The 18,261-nt window shown below is 35.1% G+C and overlaps 1 protein-coding gene and 1 long non-coding RNA gene across 6 annotated transcripts; both read left to right on the top strand.

Annotated features, from left to right (window-relative positions):
- The first annotated feature begins 288 nt into the window (after positions 1 to 288).
- On the top strand, positions 289 to 13,948 carry LOC142527068 (increased DNA methylation 1). Of its 5 annotated transcripts, XM_075631781.1 has the most exons (10): positions 289 to 587; positions 735 to 789; positions 1,914 to 4,321; positions 6,371 to 6,494; positions 6,759 to 6,841; positions 8,843 to 9,087; positions 10,007 to 10,093; positions 12,072 to 12,171; positions 12,528 to 12,729; positions 13,035 to 13,948. In XM_075631781.1, exons 2-10 carry the CDS (start codon positions 786 to 788, stop codon positions 13,697 to 13,699), a joined length of 3,918 nt encoding a protein of 1,305 aa, XP_075487896.1. In that variant the 5' UTR covers positions 289 to 587; positions 735 to 785; the 3' UTR covers positions 13,700 to 13,948. The 5 variants fall into 5 exon arrangements, with proteins under 5 accessions (XP_075487896.1, XP_075487897.1, XP_075487899.1 ...); XM_075631782.1 differs by lacking the exon at positions 735 to 789; XM_075631784.1 differs by lacking the exons at positions 289 to 587; positions 735 to 789 and adding an exon at positions 865 to 884.
- A 469-nt stretch (positions 13,949 to 14,417) lies between these two features.
- Positions 14,418 to 17,040, top strand: LOC142527755 (uncharacterized). The gene is made up of 4 exons (XR_012815521.1): positions 14,418 to 15,554; positions 15,630 to 15,712; positions 15,779 to 15,876; positions 16,508 to 17,040. It is a non-coding gene; the product is annotated as an uncharacterized LOC142527755 (long non-coding RNA).
- The last annotated feature ends 1,221 nt before the right edge of the window (positions 17,041 to 18,261 follow it).

Below are 18,261 nucleotides of genomic sequence, written 5' to 3'. Positions count from 1 at the left end.
AATATGATTTTGAGGAATCTATAATATATATTTTGATATACAAGTTAGATATGATTTTGTTTAGCAACTTAAATTTCACCTCACTGATGATCACAAACGTAGAAACAGATATAACGCAATAACAATGGTTTTTTTTTATTATATATTCATCAACATATAAAAACAAAAAACTATTGTTAAGCACAATATCCAGAAACACAACGTTTTGACTTTAATGTCAGTTAAAGTGAGGTGGTTAACTTAAAAAAAAGGATTGCTATTATATATAGGATATATATATAAATAATAAAAAAAAAAACAAAAGAGGACAGAGCTGATGGCACCAAGTGCACATGGAGAGTAAGTGAGGTAGCTCGAAGTTGGGAATTGGTTTCATGCTTTACATCTGTTGTGATTTGAAGAGCTGTTTCGCTCTTTCCAAAGCCCTCTGTTTATCTATTTATTTATTTATTTTTCCTTGATTTTGTTTTGCTCACACATTCTGCGTGTGAGGGAGGCCGCAGCATTGCCTGAGGACAAACCCCCCTCTCCGATTTTTAGATTCGGATGAACCCTAATTTTGTCGCGCGGCAAATGCAAACGTAGAGGTGCAAATTTTGTCTTCTTCTCATTTCCTCGTGTCTTAATGTTTCGTAGTTTTTGTATTCCTATTATAATTTGTTGTTCTTTGTGATTGTAATCTGAGCTGGATTCTGATTTTTGTTTCTTTTGTTGATTTTGATTATAAAATGTAGGGCTTACGAGGTGGATTTTTGGTTTGCTGAGCTTTTGGTTTATATAATTCGATGGGTCTCTCCTATCTTTCGAGTGACATTAATTCATTTGCAAGTTGAATGCATGATCCGCTTATGCATGCGCGGCGGCATTAATTGCTCTCAGACTACGTAACTAAATGAACATGGTTCAGTTTTCGGAACCTACATATTTCTTATGTCATGGCAATTTACGTTTATACACACTTGGAACTGGATCGCGCTCTCTCGAGTAGTGCGAACAAGGATTTGCTAGAAATGTTCCAAGAAATTATGATTTATTCGTAAGAGTGCATAAACTCCTAACAGCGGCTTTTAAGGTTAAAAGTTGCATGTGATTCTTACTATCTAAATCCTCTCTAAATTTTCATGTGAACCCAAGCAAAAGCATTCAAACTTGGGTGACGTGAATGCGCAACGTGTTTTCCCTCATGCACGTGTATATTTTAGTTCTTTATGAAATAAAATCATACTCACTATTAAAGAGTTACTGTCACCATTACTTGGCCCGGAGCTTAAAAGAGGTGGAGAGGAAGTCTATCTCAACTAATCTTCTTGTGAATAACTGATGATACTTTCCTTTTTAAGCTAGAAGTATGATTAAAGCTTTAGCTTGATACTGCAATTCTTTGATTTATTCTCATGGCTATACATAGCGTGAGAGGATTCTTGTACTTTATTGCAACTATGCCACCCTGATGTACCACATATAGTTTCTTGACTATGTTTTCCTTTATTGTCAGCCAAACATTGATTGCTACTTGCTGTTCCATAGCAATTGTGCTTCATGATGTTTGGGAAACTATGTGATCTTCAAATTGTCACCCAAATCCTTTTTTCCTTGTACAAGAACTTTTTGGCATCAATTATTGAACTTGGTTCTGTAGGTTGGCATATTCTCCGTTCTGTTCAAAATTAGAAATTTTAAAATTCTGGCTTTGATATGCCAACCTTGAAAAAGAATTATAATTCAAACGTATCAAAATGAGATACTCTTGCATAATTCTTATCATCCTCCATGCTGCCTTATGTTGCACTCTACTGATCTGTATATGCCAATGTTTTCCAGACATTTTTTTTTCACTGCATGATCACAATTTTATCGAGTATTATTTCATGAAGTACTAAAGTTTAATTTTGCTGCAAAAATGCATTTTGCAGTGAGAGAAGTTCAGTTGTTCCAAGAATTTATATCGAGGAGAAAAATGGGTGATGCTGTAGGGGCAGAATCACCAAAAACGTTGTACTGCAAACAATTTGATGATTTGCATGATGATAGTTTTGAGGGATCCATGGATGAGTATAGGATTTTTAGAGAGGTTTTTTTTGCATGCGACAACAGTAGTAATAAGGGATTTGTTAATACCAATGCCATTAATTATGACTGTCGCTACATCAAGCCAGCAGATGTGTCACTTTGCTCAAATAGTGGTAAGTCATCACTGACCAGTCAAGAAGATATTGTAAAAGAGGATTTCACGAGGAAACCTCTGATAGAATGTCTCTTTGAGGACCTCACACCATCTATGCAAATTAATCACAAGGTGAAGGCATCAGTTGGGCATTTTCCAGATGAGAAACCTGATTTAGAAGACATCTTGATGACAGCAGTTCCTTCAGGAGGAATTGTTTCATGTTCATCTATGCAAAGTAATCATGAGGTGAAGTTATCAGTTGGACATTTGCCAGATGAGAAACCTGATTTAGAAGACATCTTGATAACAGAAGCGCCTTCGGGAGGAATTGTTTCAGGTTTGTACCAACAGGGTGGTGTTCCCTCTAATCACACTTTAAGATATCGTGTAGTTGAATCATCTCATCAAGGCATCACATCTTGTTGCTATCAGCTGAAGCAACATGTTGAACCAAGCAAAGAATGTGAAATTAATGATATGGTTACCTGTGGCAATAGATTATCTACCTTAGATCAAAATGATAGGAAGGAAACCACAAGTAAAGCCGTCGCTTCGCCTATTTCTGAAGAGAGCCATGCAAGCAAGCTGCTGGTTATCCATCCATCTGTTTCTGTTGTTAACAAGTTGAAAACTCATCGACCATCTAAGCCAAAATGGAAAGACTCCTGCTTTTTGAGACTGGATGAAGAAGAGTTTGCAATGCCGACAAACATAAAAAACGACCCCCGTCCTCTTCTTCGGTATCACATCAATCGCTTGCTTAGAAAGGCAGGATGGGTAATTGGGAGACGAAAAAGGAACAGTAAATATAATGGGGTTGGAGAATATGTTTACAAGTCCCCAGGGGGGAGACCATTTCGTGAATTTCACAGGGCTTGGTATTTGTGTGGTGAAAGTTTGTTGGCAGATGCCACTGATTATATGCAGAAGAGTGATTGCATGCAGTGGACTGATATGACTGGGTTGTGGACCGACTTATCTTCTACAGTTAAAGAGATTGACGAGAAACTAAATCTTTTAGAAACTACTTCTGCTATGACTCATTTGTGGTTTCTTCTGGATCCTTTTGCAAAAGTAGTGTTCATTGACAAGACAATTCGCTTGCTGAAAGAAGGGATTACAGTCAAAGCAGAAAGAAGTTTATTGATCTCACCAGATGCTGAGCCTGCTGCTAAATACAGAAAAATCTCTAGATTGGAGACAAGTGGTCATCGTCCTTGTATCAGGCAAGATTTTGGAGATGATAGCACTTGTAATCAACTTGGCATCCGTCTGTTTGATGTTCCAATTGAAAATGTGCCTGAATTACTTGGAGGACCTCAGACAGTTTTCCCCCTTGAAGATAACATCACAAGTTCTCCAAGCTTTTACCTATATAAATCTGAGCGAGAAGGTAGGTTTGGCTATGTTAAAAAGGCTCATAAGAAATCACGAAAAATATCTGAAATGAGACTGACTGGAAATCATTTTGGTGTGAGAGCCAATTACCCTGAAGCTAAAATGAACGAATATAGACGTGGATCAGAGAAATCTAAAACATATGGTCTAAATGATAATGATCTCTTAATTTCGGCCATTGTAAAATCTAAAAAATCGAGACCCATGAAGAAATGGTCCTCACGCAAACCCAAACCTCTGAGAAAGCGCAAGACTCCCAAAGGCAGCTGCAGGTTACTTCCAAGGAACCTTAGCAAGGGTTCAAAGCTTACCCTGGAAGGAAAATGGTCTGCTTTTGAATCAAGAACAGTATTATCTTGGTTAATTCACTTTGGTGTTGTTTCTCTGAATGAAATAATTCAGTACCGGAATCTGAAAAGTGACACCATAATAAAAGATGGTTTAATCAGCAGGGATGGGATTATATGCAGGTGTTGTGATAAGTTGCTTTCCATCTCTGAGTTCAAGAGTCATTGTGGTTTTAAGTTAAATCGTCCTTGTGTGAATCTTTTTATGGAGTCTGGTAAGCCGTTAACATTATGCCATCTTGAGGCCTGGTCACTTGAGTACAAGTCAAGACAAAAGACTCCTCAAACTGGTCAAGTTGATGAAATGGATCAAAATGATGATAGCTGTGGCCGTTGCGGTGATGTCGGTGAATTGATATGTTGTGATAACTGTCCCTCGGCATTTCATCAGACATGCTTGTTTGAACAGGTTTGCTGAATGCCATCTATTTTTTTTCCTTTTGTGACAATCAAATATTTTTGGATATTTTAACAACCCAAATTTTCGTGCAAACCTCTTCCTAGGACTTGAATATGGATTCTTTAATAATTGCATGAATTGGTGGTAGAGAACAGTTTTTTTTCCCTAATTAAACTCTAGATACATTTATTTTCTCTCGTGTCAAGACCAGCTGTAGATTGTGAGGTTTGTTGTGAACTTAAGCCCAGTCTGCCCAGATGGAATGGATTAATTTACCACTTGGTTGGCAAACCAAGCACTGTCCCAAAATTTCTTTAATCTTGGCCTTGATCTCATGCATATTACCAATCAATTATTCTACTCACTGTAGTTGGTCTACTTAGGTGGTTGCCATGCCTCAAATGTCTAATTATGCTCCCTGTTAAATTGATTTAATATACATTAATTTTGAACTGGCAGTTGGTTACTGATGCAGCCTGATATAGCTAGCATGTTATACAGGTTTCTATGGATATGTTGAGTCGAATGGATTTCAAAAAAAAAATGTCTGGCTTCTAATTAGAGACAATCATTTTTTTAGAGTGACATGTTGAGATTATAAGCAATTGACTACGTTGAGATGTGTTGATGTAACGACATGGCACCTCCAGTAGTTTACTTCAACTTCTACTGGATGCTTTCCGTTGAATTGAAATTTTAATATGTAGCATGTTGAATACTTGGTAATTTTGTTCAAACTTCATTGTTCTTCTCAAATTTTGCTCCTGCTATTTGTTAATAATGTCCAACTTTTGCTTTGCTTTGCTTTTGCTTTTGCTTTTCTGTTTACCTACCAAAATCAGTTGAAAAGGAAGAGAAGTTTCATATCATTTGTGTTGGAAACCATTACAACCTCCTACCGGTGTGGGAAGACAAGGACAAAAATAAAAATCTAAGTTAGCAATTTGTTACTGAATCCTAGAAAAAGTTGTTCGCATCGTTGTCACGTTTTTGTGGCTCCAAATCATTGTATTTCATACTCGATAACTTTTTTATGAGTTTAGAAATATTGTTGGTTTTATTGTCTTTCACTCTATTAAGCTCAAAAAATTTGAGAAGAAAGTGTAGTCTTTTGAAAAAAAATATGGTATTTGGAGATTAATTTGAAAGTTGATATGTAATAAAATAATTGAATGAAGAGTATGAACTATGAAATAAATGAGGTTTGTTTGAAAAATTCAATAAGAATGATGTGTGAGTATATGATAATTTAATTTTTAATGTTTGATTTGAAGTGGCAGATGATGTTTTGACTGAATATTTTGAAGAGAAATGGAGCAGAATTTTTTAAAATTCTTTGTTAATTTTTTTTAATGTGTGTGTGGAGTTTAGTTTTGACTTTTGAGGTGCTTGTGATGTAATGTCGGTGATGCCTATTTTGGAAAATGTTTCTATTTGAATTATAAACTTTCTTTCTGGTTATCAGCAGTTAGGCTTTTGCTGTTGGATGCAAAACTGTTCTTCCAACATAAAAAATCTGCGCTATATAAGATCTGGAAGCCCAATATCTTCACTTGATTGAGAACATTTTCTGACTTGGAACGAATTTGCAGTTATCTGCTATTGGCACAAAAATGAGGCACTGATCAGATTCCCTTTGGTTTTTGGGTTGGTCACTGATGTACATATTAACGGACTCAGTGCCCAAACATATGCGGTGAATTTGGGTTTTTCTAGCAAATGCTATGCTGATTTTTTTGCTAGTCAAAGTAACATGATTCATCTTGGCATATGTCTGCAATAAAATGATCTGCCACTTTTTTCTTTGTGTAATAATTCATCAACTTGTGTGGTTTCTACCATTCCTCAATTTTGTTTTCAAAGGTTCAAACCTGAAATTGAGTGGAATGACTATTCACGTGTCTCTTTCCTAATAAGAAGCAAGCATGTCCTGAATCTGCTGGCTTCTGGCCTCTGTAAGCAGCGACCAGTGGCCCGAGGGATACTTTTGGATCCTGATTTGTACGCTGCTTGACTGTATGGAAATAAACTCATGTGCGAATGATCTGTTTTTTTCAGGAGCTTCCTGAGGGAAGCTGGTATTGTCCACAATGTCGTTGCCAAATTTGTGGTGATGCAGTTAGTGATAAAGAACCTTCGAAATTGCACAGGGCTCTGAACTGCTCTCAGTGTGAGCATAAATGTAAGTTCCATCTGGATTTGTTAAATATTTTTGTAATATCATATGTTCTGCAATGAAGATCTTGATATTTGATTATCATTTGTTGTAATCTTAGTGCTTTCTTGAACTTTCATGTAACAGATGCATAAAATTAATTTGCTTTAGTATGTTGTGTTGATTCGTAGCTTGCTAGCATCTTTTTCTGCTCTCCTCTCATGTAAATCCCAGGTTTTTGTTTCTTTGCCAGTTAATGTTATAGTCTAATCATTTAATACCTGCAAACAGATCATGAAACATGCATGGACGGGAAGGGCAAGGAAATTGGATTGGACTCAGATACCTGGTTTTGTAGTGAAAGTTGTTACAAGGTATATGTTATACTTCTTATAATCATAATCTGATTATCTTTAAGTACGTACATAACATGTATTGCACACACTTAGTCCACATTTTTTATTAGGTCTTTTGCTTTTTGGTTGCCTAAATGTGACGTTACCAATAAGTGCACTATGATAAGTTGCAATGTAATCAGAATTAAATTTGAGTCGTTCCCACATGGAATATCATTTAATTACTCGGATAATATTTAAATAGCTTAAGTGAGAGACAATTATTAAGTTGGAAATTATGGTTTTGCTAACTAAATTGAATGAATTGAAACTAGTGTTTTCTAAAATCAGAGAAAACAAGAGTTTGAATAGTCAAAAATTTCATATCAAAAAACGATTAAGCTCCTGCCTTTACCTAATTACGTAATGCTTGCCACATATTCAACATAATCAAACCTCTAGATATTGCTCAATTTACAACAAAATTTCCAACTTTATTTATTAGTCTTTTTTTAGAATTAAATTTTAACTAGCTAAAAACACATCAGCTCACATTAAAATAAAAAATTCTATATCTTACTCAATTTTATTAAGTGTTATTTGGTATTTCAAAGCTATGTTTAATCAATTCATTTCAAAATAATAATTGTAATTGGTTAGCTTATCCACACACGATATTAAATCAATATACATTGTGGGGTGGGGAGACTTGAACTTACCACCCCTCTCTCTTAAATAGAAGAGGTCGTGCCATCGACCCAAGAGGCTTTTAGCAAATAAATGATGATATTTGATTAAATATAAACCCATGTTCATAAAATAAGGTAGTTTGACCGTAACGTGACGTCATGACCTTAGTCAAATAGAATTTACTCCATAAATATGGGAAAAAATAAATGAAAAACTATTTGTAAACATCACAATCAATTCAGAAAACGAAAAAAATCGCAGGCTCCATTTGGACAAGTGCTTATAAAACGTTTTTATAAAATTGTTTTTTACAAAAAATTTATAAAAGATTTTAAATGTCGTTTTAAGAATAAATATGAGTTTGAACAACCATTCTATAAAAATGTTTTTACATTTAAAAATATTTTAAAAGTTCTAAAAACATTAGAAAAACACCTCTCAATCATTCTTTAAAAACTATATTTGGAGAGCATTTTTTTTAAAAATATTTTCATAAATTTTTTACAAAAATCATGTCGAAACACATAATTTAAGTGAAAACGTTTTTAAAGTACTTGTCCAAACAGAGTCTCAGTTGTTGAGTGCTTATTATCCTCGAAAATCCAATGAGTGCTTATTATCCCTGAAAATCCTTGCTACAGATTGCTTTTTCAGCCTTGAACTCTTGCCTGTCAAAGCCCAACTGTCAATCTCAAAGTCATAAAAAGAAAGTCTAATAATTCCATCTGTATTTCTGATTTTTTCCGAAATGAAATTCTGATCTCAGAAGAATCTTGCAAGAATATTATTCCTTTAAAAAATTTCAGATCTTTTGCATTTGGAACATACTGACCCGTGTTGGGTCCGTGCTTACTTCTTTTTGATACATGCATCTGCCTCTGCCTCGGTGTTCTTCAATTCTTGCGCATGCACAGACGAACCTTGGACCAAATCACGGTCCATGGTGTTGCTTTGTGCTCAACTCTAAATTGCTTACACAGGTCCATTTTTTCTTTGGTAAGCTCCTTCGTGCAAAATTTGCATTGGCCTCATGGACCCCACACGCGCCATACTCATGGGTTCATGTATTTCTTTGTTCATTCTTGCCTGATGCAGGGTCCATTATGTCAAAGTAAGTCTACTTTAGAATTAAATTTGAAATCATTGAATATGGGCAGCTGCCATAATGTCAAATTCAGTGTACTTTATCCAGTGAGCTCCCTTTCATGCCAAATCCAATGCACTTCTCTATCAGTTTGATATCATTATTGGTTCTTCCTTGAAGTTCCATTTGAGAAAGAAGCTTCGACTCTTTGTTTTGGGACTTGTGCTGGTAATTGCTCGCAAAATAAGTTTTGATTATCAATGCAGGTTTACTCAAGTCTTCGGTCCAGCGTTGGGCTGATGAATCTTCTTTCTGATGGATTCTCTTGGACTTTTCTGCGGTGCATTCCTGGTGATGAGAAAGATCATTCTGCACAGCATGTTGTTGCTTTGAAGGCGGAATGCAATTCAAAATTGGCTGTTGCTATCACCATTTTAGAGGAATGTTTTCTTCCAATGGTGGATGCAAAAACAGGCATAGACATGATACCTCAAGTAATATACAATTGGGGGTAAATATTAGTACTGAGCATGCAATTTCGCCCGAATATCGTTTTAATTTTTCTCCCTCTCCTATCACCTGCCTAGAAAACTTATATTTCTTGGATATGGATCTTTGGTCAATTATGAGACTGATTTTTTAAAAATTTTTTACTTGGTAAAATCAGAGTTTCAGAATGATCGTGTTTTCACATCCATCTTACTGCATTCAGCTAGCAGTATTTCCTTTCGCTTTTCAATCACATTAGGTGTTGTATCTATTAGTTTTTCTCCCCTATAAAAAGAAAAGAAAAAAGAACCATGTTTACAATCTTTGAAATGTTTTAGTTAACCCATTCCTTCTTTGGATGGCAAATTTTGCAGGTATGACTTACAAAATAAGAATATATTTTTGTATATTAATATATATAAAAAATTAATAACAATATTTTTATATGTTGAAAAAATGTAAAAAAGTATTAAAATTAATAAAATAAAAACTTGTGAGCTGACCCTGAGCCTTTGAGTACATAAAATTGAGCTCGAGCTCAAATTAGGGTTTAGTCAAGCTAGTTCAACTCATTGCACACCCCTACTGCACGGGCATGTTCACTACGAAAATATTGCTTTGTGCTTGGTAAATAAAGAGAGTGCCTGCTTTGCTACCTCTGAACCCATGAGTTGATGCAGTTTTTGAATTTGTCACTAAGCTTTTCTGTTGTTCTACTATTATATTCGTAAATGTAAGATGTGATACTTGTAGCGTTGAACTATTTTCCAGACTTTTATTAATTCTGAACACACTGAACTTTGTCTTTTGGATGATACTGAGACTAACCTGTGAATTTCCTAAATGATTTATGGTGGCACACCTCCAGTTTTCCTTGTCAGATACCTTGAGAATTCTTGGGAATGATGTACTGAAAGCCCATGACCTTTTTCTTCTTTCAGATCACAATTTGCACGTTTGAACTATAGTGGCTTTTATACTGTGATGTTGGAGAAAGATGATGTTGTACTGTCGGTAGCATCCATCAGGTAAAATTTTTATGATGGCAACTTAATATTTGATGTAGAGCACAAGTCAAAACGACTCCAAATCTAATTTATGTGCAGATATAAAAAAAGATTAGAGTTGATCTGAATTGATTTGATACTGTTGGAAATTTAACTCAATCCCTAATATCAGCCGACTATGTCTTGAAGATGAGGACTAAAATATATCCTTATTTCTAAAGATTAGTCTCCTTCTTAGTGATATTTTATCTTAAATTAATGGAAGATGTAAGTCTATAAAATATGTAGTTCTCAGTTCATACATAGTCAACTGAAAAGACGAAAAGAAGAGAGTAATGGAAAGAGCCAAACATCAACAGCTGCCTTAGCCACTCGATTATGTGTCTGTGGTGGCACTAGAAACACAGTATTTCAGCCACCAAACCAAAAATATATTTCTTCAACGAATTCATTTTTTATTTTCAATAAAAAAATAAAACACAAATAAATATAAGCCAATGTAGTGTACTACAGCCACAGGCCATTGTCTTTCAGCACTCATGGCTGTGCCACTAATTTGTTACTTGTGAGGCCAAGATCCAAAAATAATAATTTGCCCTTTGGTTTCTCTCTGTTTGAGGAAAGGGAATTGTATTTAGAAAATGATTGTTCAATATGTTGGAGCAATCAGGCCGCTTGCACCATCATAGCCCCACCATAAATTTCACGCTAACTTGAGTTTCATCATCTTTTATTGTCAACTCCAATTTACCTTACCATTTAAGACAAACGACATGAAGGTCCGATACCTATCATGGAAGAGTGATCACCAAATGGGACTAGTAGCATGAAGCGTCGTCAATCCATCGTGTAGATGGATCCAAGTTGATGACCAAGTATCACAAAGCACTTCTCAGAATGTTGATGCCTTCTAGGCTAATGGTTGGGTGGCAAAACGGCAAAGAAGTTTGTGGTGCAATCAATTGTTATAGGGTAACCACCTGTCGGTGCCCTGAAAAAATCTGAACAAAGTGTATGCTTGTTTGACGGAGTGATTGCTTCCAAGAAAATATAATCATTTAACTTTGTCTGAACTTGAAGCATTATATGCTTCAGATAGAGCGCGGTGTTGGAAAATTAAATCGATCCGAATTGCAGTCAATTAAAATTTGAATTTAGGGACTAAAATCATGCCATTAATTTTGGCCTGTATATCATTTGCGATATATTCTAGGATTAGTTTCCTTCTTTGTGATGTCTCCTCCTAGTTTAATGGAAGATGTAAGCCTAGAAATAATTCAATACTTGATTCATAAATAATTAATGTAAAAATTAGGTCTCTCACATTTTTTTCACAGGTACGATCAGGATTCAGGGTTAATCTTCCATTATTTTCATTTATCAGTAATTATTTACATTTGTCTTGTTTCCATTTATTTCTACGTAAAAGAAAATAAACTGCCTACATTTTTCCTACTGGAAAACAGATATTTTAATTATTGAAATTGTGGAGATTATCTCCTTGCTTTATCTTTTCTCTCCTCGTCCTACATCTTTTCCTCCCCCTGTCCCCCTCCCCCCCTCTTTTGTCCATCTCTTCGGCTCTTTCTACATCAACTCGTCTTTAAGATGACATTTTGTGTCAATTTTTTTAAAAAGATGACATTTTTTGTCTTATGTTGCACGCGCTGAAAGACTTTCACCAAACTATTTCATGAGTTAGATCAGCTTGCAGAACTAGATCTCTCCATCATCGATCATGTTTTTTTCTAGAAATTTTTTTAATCTGGTTTGCAGTTAACTAGATTGTTTCTGCATCCTCATAATGAATATCAACCAGTGTCCTTTTTCCAGTCTAACATGACGGATTCAATACCTCATGTTTGTTGGTTCTATAGATGTCCCCAATAGCAAATATCTAGAATTGCCTACCTTTATGCATTTGGTGCAAACTAAATATTTTACGCTACAACTTTCACTGCAGTTCTTATTTTAATACAAGCTTTTTGGCTTGACATAGAATCCATGGAGTGAAAGTTGCAGAATTGCCTCTAGTTGCGACCTGTAACAAATATCGTCGCCAAGGAATGTGTCGCCGCCTTATCGGTTCTATTGAAGAGGTGACTTATCAATATTTCACTTTATGTTCTTAACAAATTGCAATTATGATTTGTAGGTCTGTCACATGACCAAAATATTATTCTGATGGCTATGTTTCTTCTCAAAATGTGTGATGAAAATGGATTCAAACACTTTTTTCTAATTCTGAATGATAGTATTCTGCACTGACTTGCCCTGTGAGTGCATATGAGCAAAGTTTGAATCTGTTTCTTTTACGTAGTAACCTTTAAATGTACAATTAATTTGAATACATTCTACTTTTTGGATAAGTACGACTTTTTAATCCTTTCTCTATCATTGTTGACCTTTTAATCCTATTGCTTCAATGTAATTAGTTCTTAAATTGTGGGTTTAGATGCTGAAATCTTTGAAAGTTGAGATGCTTGTTGTATCTGCAATTCCCACTTTAGTGGAGACGTGGACAGTTGGGTTTGGCTTCCAACCTTTGAAAGAGGACGAGAAGAGAAGTCTTAGTGAAACTAACATGATGGTTTTTCCTGGAGCAGTATGGTTGAAGAAGCCTTTGTATGAGAACCATGGGTTGGATGAAAAAAATGGTGAGCTTCTTTCTGTTCATTTTGTGTCTTGTTGTTTCTTAGTGCAAGAAAGGGGAAGGGGGCTGACTGCAAAACTGTCCTCGCTCCTTCTTAAATTAGCCTACGGACTTGTGTATATAAATATTTATATATTTTACATGCACAAAAATATAAATTCACACACTCCCGTAAATATCGTGTGTGTAAGTTTCGTTAACCCCAGTGTGACATATTTGGTTCCACTGCTGCTTCATTATGTTTTTCTTAAAGTCTCCACAGTCCCATTCATCCCCCAAATGTATTAAACAGTCTTCTTTCTGAATTAGGGCTGCAAGATGCATCAACTTCGGAGTTGACTGCACTGGGGGCGTTTGAAGGAGACGGACTTACCCCAGAGCATGATCATCTTTCTGATGGTAGCTTATATGTTCATGAAACCGATATGAAAACAAGAATCTGCAACGGTGAGCTAGAGAACATGCAATCTACTGAAGAGCAAAGTAATGGGATACTTCAAATGTATCCAACTAAGCTCTCATTTGATGAAAAAGAACCTGCAATTCCAGATTGTAAATCATTTGCACAAGAAAACACTGCTATGACAGGAACCAAGAACGGTGATCCTGAGAATGTGGGATCTGCTGAAGAGATCGGGTCGTACGGGTGTCTAAATCAAGCGTATGAACAAGAGAATGGACAACTATATGATCATAACTTTTCTGTTGAAGAATCAAATACCACGACAAAAACACCATTCCACATGGTGCTATCCGATGAAGAACATCATTTTGGCCTTCTTCAAAACGGATGCTCCAAAAAATTTTCCGATGTGCAGGATTGTGGCTTTTTTCGGGACCGAGGTTTAAACCCTTCCTTAGATCAATTAGGTTCCTCGTCACAGGGTAGGCAAGTTAAAGTAATTTTCCATGCAGAGCATACCGAAAGACAGAAACAGGTTGCCATCCCCTTGGAGAACAATGCATTATTATAATAGAATAGAAGATGAAATTTATTAGCATCTCATCTGAAACCAAAATGATTTCTGGTTTGCTGGTTTCTCGTCACCCTGTTTCAAGCTGAGCAGTTTGTTTCTACTCGACTCGAAGATGAGTTCAAATATGCGACTGTGAAGGATAGTATCAGAATCGTGAGGTATTGAATTCACTATGTAATGTAACTATACTACTGTAGGATGAAATCCCAGTTAGATTTTAATTTAGCAGATTAATTTTCTGATTGTCGTTCTGATGTCAATCCATTTTTTATTTTCCTGCTGCTCAGTTGTGTTGAATATTTGACTAAACTTGTAAAATATATGAAATATTTCCTAAAATCTTTTCAAAAAGGAAAAAAAAAAGATATTACAATATTCCTAATAAATCGACAAGATCTTATAAAATCATGTCTACTTAACTTTTAAGAGAGTATGGCTTTTTATTCAAAGTAGTCTCAATACTTATTTTTGTATCCCGAATTGTTTTCATATCTTTTTTTCTCACTAGAAATAGTCTTTCGATAATTTTAGTTGTTTCTCTTCCTTTTCGATATTTTTATTTGATAGGTTTTATTCAAATATTCTAAAATTTTAATTACAAAATTAAGTTGTTTACATATTTATAATTTTTTAAAAAAATATAAAACTTTTAAAACGAGCTCTAAATTATATTCTTAATTTAAAAAATATGGATAGGCTCTAAAAATAATCTGCTACCAGGAGATATAAAAAGAAACCAAAACAGGTGGGAGTGTGCCAGAGAAACATCCTACGAGTACTGCAAACCACCAGCTACTCTTGTCTCGGTTGTTACGGCGGCTATTTTTCAAACATCCTCTTCTTCGGGTCCGTTACCTGAGCATTGTCTGAATCATGCCATCGTCGCCCAAGTTATTCTACGCCCGCCCCTCTTCTTACAGCCGCAGCTCGACGGCTCTGGTGCTCTGTCTGCTCATTGGGCTTTCGGGTTTGGTTTTCGGGTTCATAGCTATTTCACGGCATAGTCTGGGCCATGATTGTAAATTGGGTAAGCCTTTGTCAGTGTCTCTGATATGGGAAAAGACCGGTGATGGCAGTCCAGATGAGGGGCCTAAGCGTCATAAAGTGATGGGCTTTGTGGGGATTCAAACCGGGTTCGGATCCGCGGGCCTGCGAGGGGCATTGCGTCGGACTTGGTTTCCTTCTGATAATGAGGGGCTTAAACGGCATTCACTAATATTCGTTTTCCTCTGCCTTTTTTATCCATTTGGTTACTCGCATTAACTTCATGTATATTGCCTGGAAATACTGTATTGATCGTTAGCCAAAAAGCTCAATGCTTGGCATTTTCATTTTACTCGATTGCAATGGAAGATTTGTTCTCTTTTGCTCTTTCTTGTTTTTTTGTCAAGTTCTTGATTGATTGTTGTGTCTCGGAAGCTTTTGCTAGAGGCCATTAATATTTTGCTTATTGCACTTGTTATACATGTTCTACCTTTGTCTGATGGCATGAATGTGCGTTGTTTCAGAACTAAGTATTGTGGAAACTATTTGGTTTGTCCATTCAAGATTAATTCTCTTCTAAACACGACTACTTTTTCCCTGATTCAACAATTGTTTTATTCAAATCGGAACATATAACTATCTTAGTTGTTCATTATTACTTGTGTTCTACCTGGATAAGTTGAAACGTTCTTCAATTGCTTGGAATGGAATGATAGGTTTGAAGAAAGCACTGGGTTGGCGTTTAGATTTGTAATTGGTAGAACCATGACTCATCGAAGATGTCAGAGCTTAAGAAGGAGGTTGCAAAGTATGACGATTTCCTGCTGCTAGATATCGAGGAGGAGTACAGTAAGCTCCCACACAAAACGTTAGTTCTGTTTTGTTATCCATGGATACTATGAAGCCGTTCTCTTGGTTAATCTTACCTTTATCTATTTTGCAGCTTGGCTATTTTCAGAGCTGCCTATGCTCTTTATGATTCCGATTTCTATGTCAAAGCTGACGATGACATATATTTACGACCGGGTAAGAAGATTTTACCAGTTTGACTTTGTACATAAGTTTTCTCAGCTACAATTTGTTTGTGAGCAGACCGACTATCCTTGCTCCTGGCTAAAGATCGTTCGCATTCACAAACATACCTTGGTTGCATGAAGAAAGGTCCAGTATCACTGATCCAAAACTAAATGGTTAGTGCCACAATATTCTTGTTTACTAGTTATAATGAGCTGGCGTTTCATGTGACTAAAATCAATTGTATAATGATAAAAAAAATTAATCAAACATATAATGAAGCATTCAAATTTAAATATTACATTGATGATAAAGTAATGTGCATCTTAGCAAATATAAATGTTAAAATACTAACATAATAAAAATTTAGTGCTTTATACCATTATTGGACGAAGGGAAATTTTAGAAAATGAAATGTGTACACGAATAGATCAAAACGTGAGAAAAATCAATAGACTATAATATACCAAGTATAAAAATTTACATTTGAGGAAACAAAATGAGCCATACTAAAGAGATTCCCAAGTGTTCAGGTACCTATATTCTTGTATTTCAATCAGAAATCTTCCTAAATGCCACTCTCGCTTTTTTTTAAATCAATTCGAATCATTTTGCTTTGTGCCCTTATTCAGCTGTGATGAATAATGATTTCAATAAGATCATGTATCGTTTGATGTGGTCGAAGATGCAACTATTGAAATATGTTGCCAAGTTTTAACAAACACTGTAGCACTAACCTTACGTTGAAGAACTTTGCCATAGAAAGATGAAATTTTAGTTGATTGTTTTAGTTGATTGTTTTAATAGATCATTCGACTTGGCCCCCAAAATTGTCGACAGAGATACAAGCATTCATTCACAGTAAAGATATATGTTCGAAGAGCTCTACTCTTATCAGATGACGATGAATATCGAGCTTAACTGCATACAACCAAATTCAGAAACTGGAACAATTTTTTGGGAGTGGTTGGTCCTGTTGCAGTAACTATGCATTGATATATTATATGCAGCGGCTCAGTTTCTGTTGCCCCTAGCGATTTTCGAGCAGAGACCAATTTTTTGGCGCTGATTCTTCATATGAGACAGGATTCTTGATGGGGGTATGGATTTTGAAGGTTTGGAGATACAGCAGGTGGTGAGAATGTTACTTCTTTGTGAGGCATGTGAAATTTTTACATCCTCGTACCCCAAGACTTCATTATTAATGTAACATAGAGAATACAATTGATTTTTATATTTTGTGAGCGTAAATGGGCTTCTCATGGCCTCGATGTGTGTCTCTATGTGTATATATCGCTAAGCAAAAATCAAAATCAAGCCCTTTAATCAGAGATATTTGGGTTGTCTTTGGATTGAAGTATTTTAATATTAACAATAATTTGTGAAAAACACATTACTGTATTTTCTAAAATAACAGGGGAAACTTTTTAAGATCATATAGAACCTTCTGCTTTTGATTAAAAAAAATTGAATAAAAAGTTCGAAAAATTGGATAATTTATTTTTTTGAATAAAAAATTATGTGCATGATTATTTTTAAAAATACAATGAATTGGAAAACCTTTCATCTTTCCTCTTTTTTTTTTCAATTCATACTTAGTCAATGAATTTAGACTATATGTTCTAAGAATAGATAACTTGTGAGACGGTCTCACGAATTTTTATCTGTGAGATGAATCAACCCTACCGATATTCACAATAAAAAGTAAAATTCTTAGCATAAAAAGTAATATTTTTTCATGAATGACCCAAGTAAGAGATCCGTCTCACAGTATACGACTTCTGAGATCGTTTCACACCAGTTTTTGTTTCTAAATTTGGAGGTAAATGTCAAAAATATTAAATAATATGGAAGAAAAATCTAAATTTGGGTTGCAGATTATCATTATTGGGCCAGAAAACTGTAGAGCATAGACTGGTTTACACCCTACCTACCTATATGTGATCCTTGGGCTGCCTAACTGGCCCATCGCTGGAGTGACGTGTATACTTTTTCCTTTCCTTTATTAATTATTATATTATATATATAAGCATTTTATATTTTCAGGACATGTCTCGTTATATTTATAAATATATATTGAGAGACACTGCCAAATAATTTCAAGTGTGACTTCTCTCAGAAATACAATCTCTAATCTCTCGAAAGCATGAGGTATTGACATTTTCCGCACACATAGACAATAACAACCTCATCAGAGTAGCTCATATTTAAACAACCATATAGATACATGTACTTTTATAAAATGATATATGATATATAATATATTCATATTGTGATGTTATCAAGTCAATTGTAAATATGTATCAGAAAAATGAAATAACTATCAAATCATCAAAGTTTGAGCAGGTGCAACAACCTTGACAAAATATAAGGGAGATACACATACAATAGCATCAATAAAGTGTTATCAAATTCAAAATCTCTAACATATCAATTATAAGACCCACAAATATCATATAATCCACGCCAATTCGAGTAAAACAAGTAGATATATGATTTCGCTCAAATATTCAATCATATCTTATTCGGTTGCAACATAGTTTATCGCGAAATGTTTTTTG

This window comes from Primulina tabacum, chromosome 15 (assembly GCF_025594145.1).
Source record: "Primulina tabacum isolate GXHZ01 chromosome 15, ASM2559414v2, whole genome shotgun sequence".
Taxonomy (NCBI): Eukaryota; Viridiplantae; Streptophyta; class Magnoliopsida; order Lamiales; family Gesneriaceae; genus Primulina; species Primulina tabacum.
Note: the sequence above shows the minus strand (reverse complement) of the source record. Positions and strands in the feature narration are given on the sequence as shown.

Coding starts and splice junctions, on each gene's coding strand:
- LOC142527068 (XM_075631781.1), top strand. Junction 4,322..6,370: donor AGACATGCTTGTTTGAACAG/GTTTGCTGAATG, acceptor TGTTTTTTTCAG/GAGCTTCCTGAGGGAAGCTG. Junction 9,088..10,006: donor CAAGTAATATACAATTGGGG/GTAAATATTAGT, acceptor TTCTTCTTTCAG/ATCACAATTTGCACGTTTGA.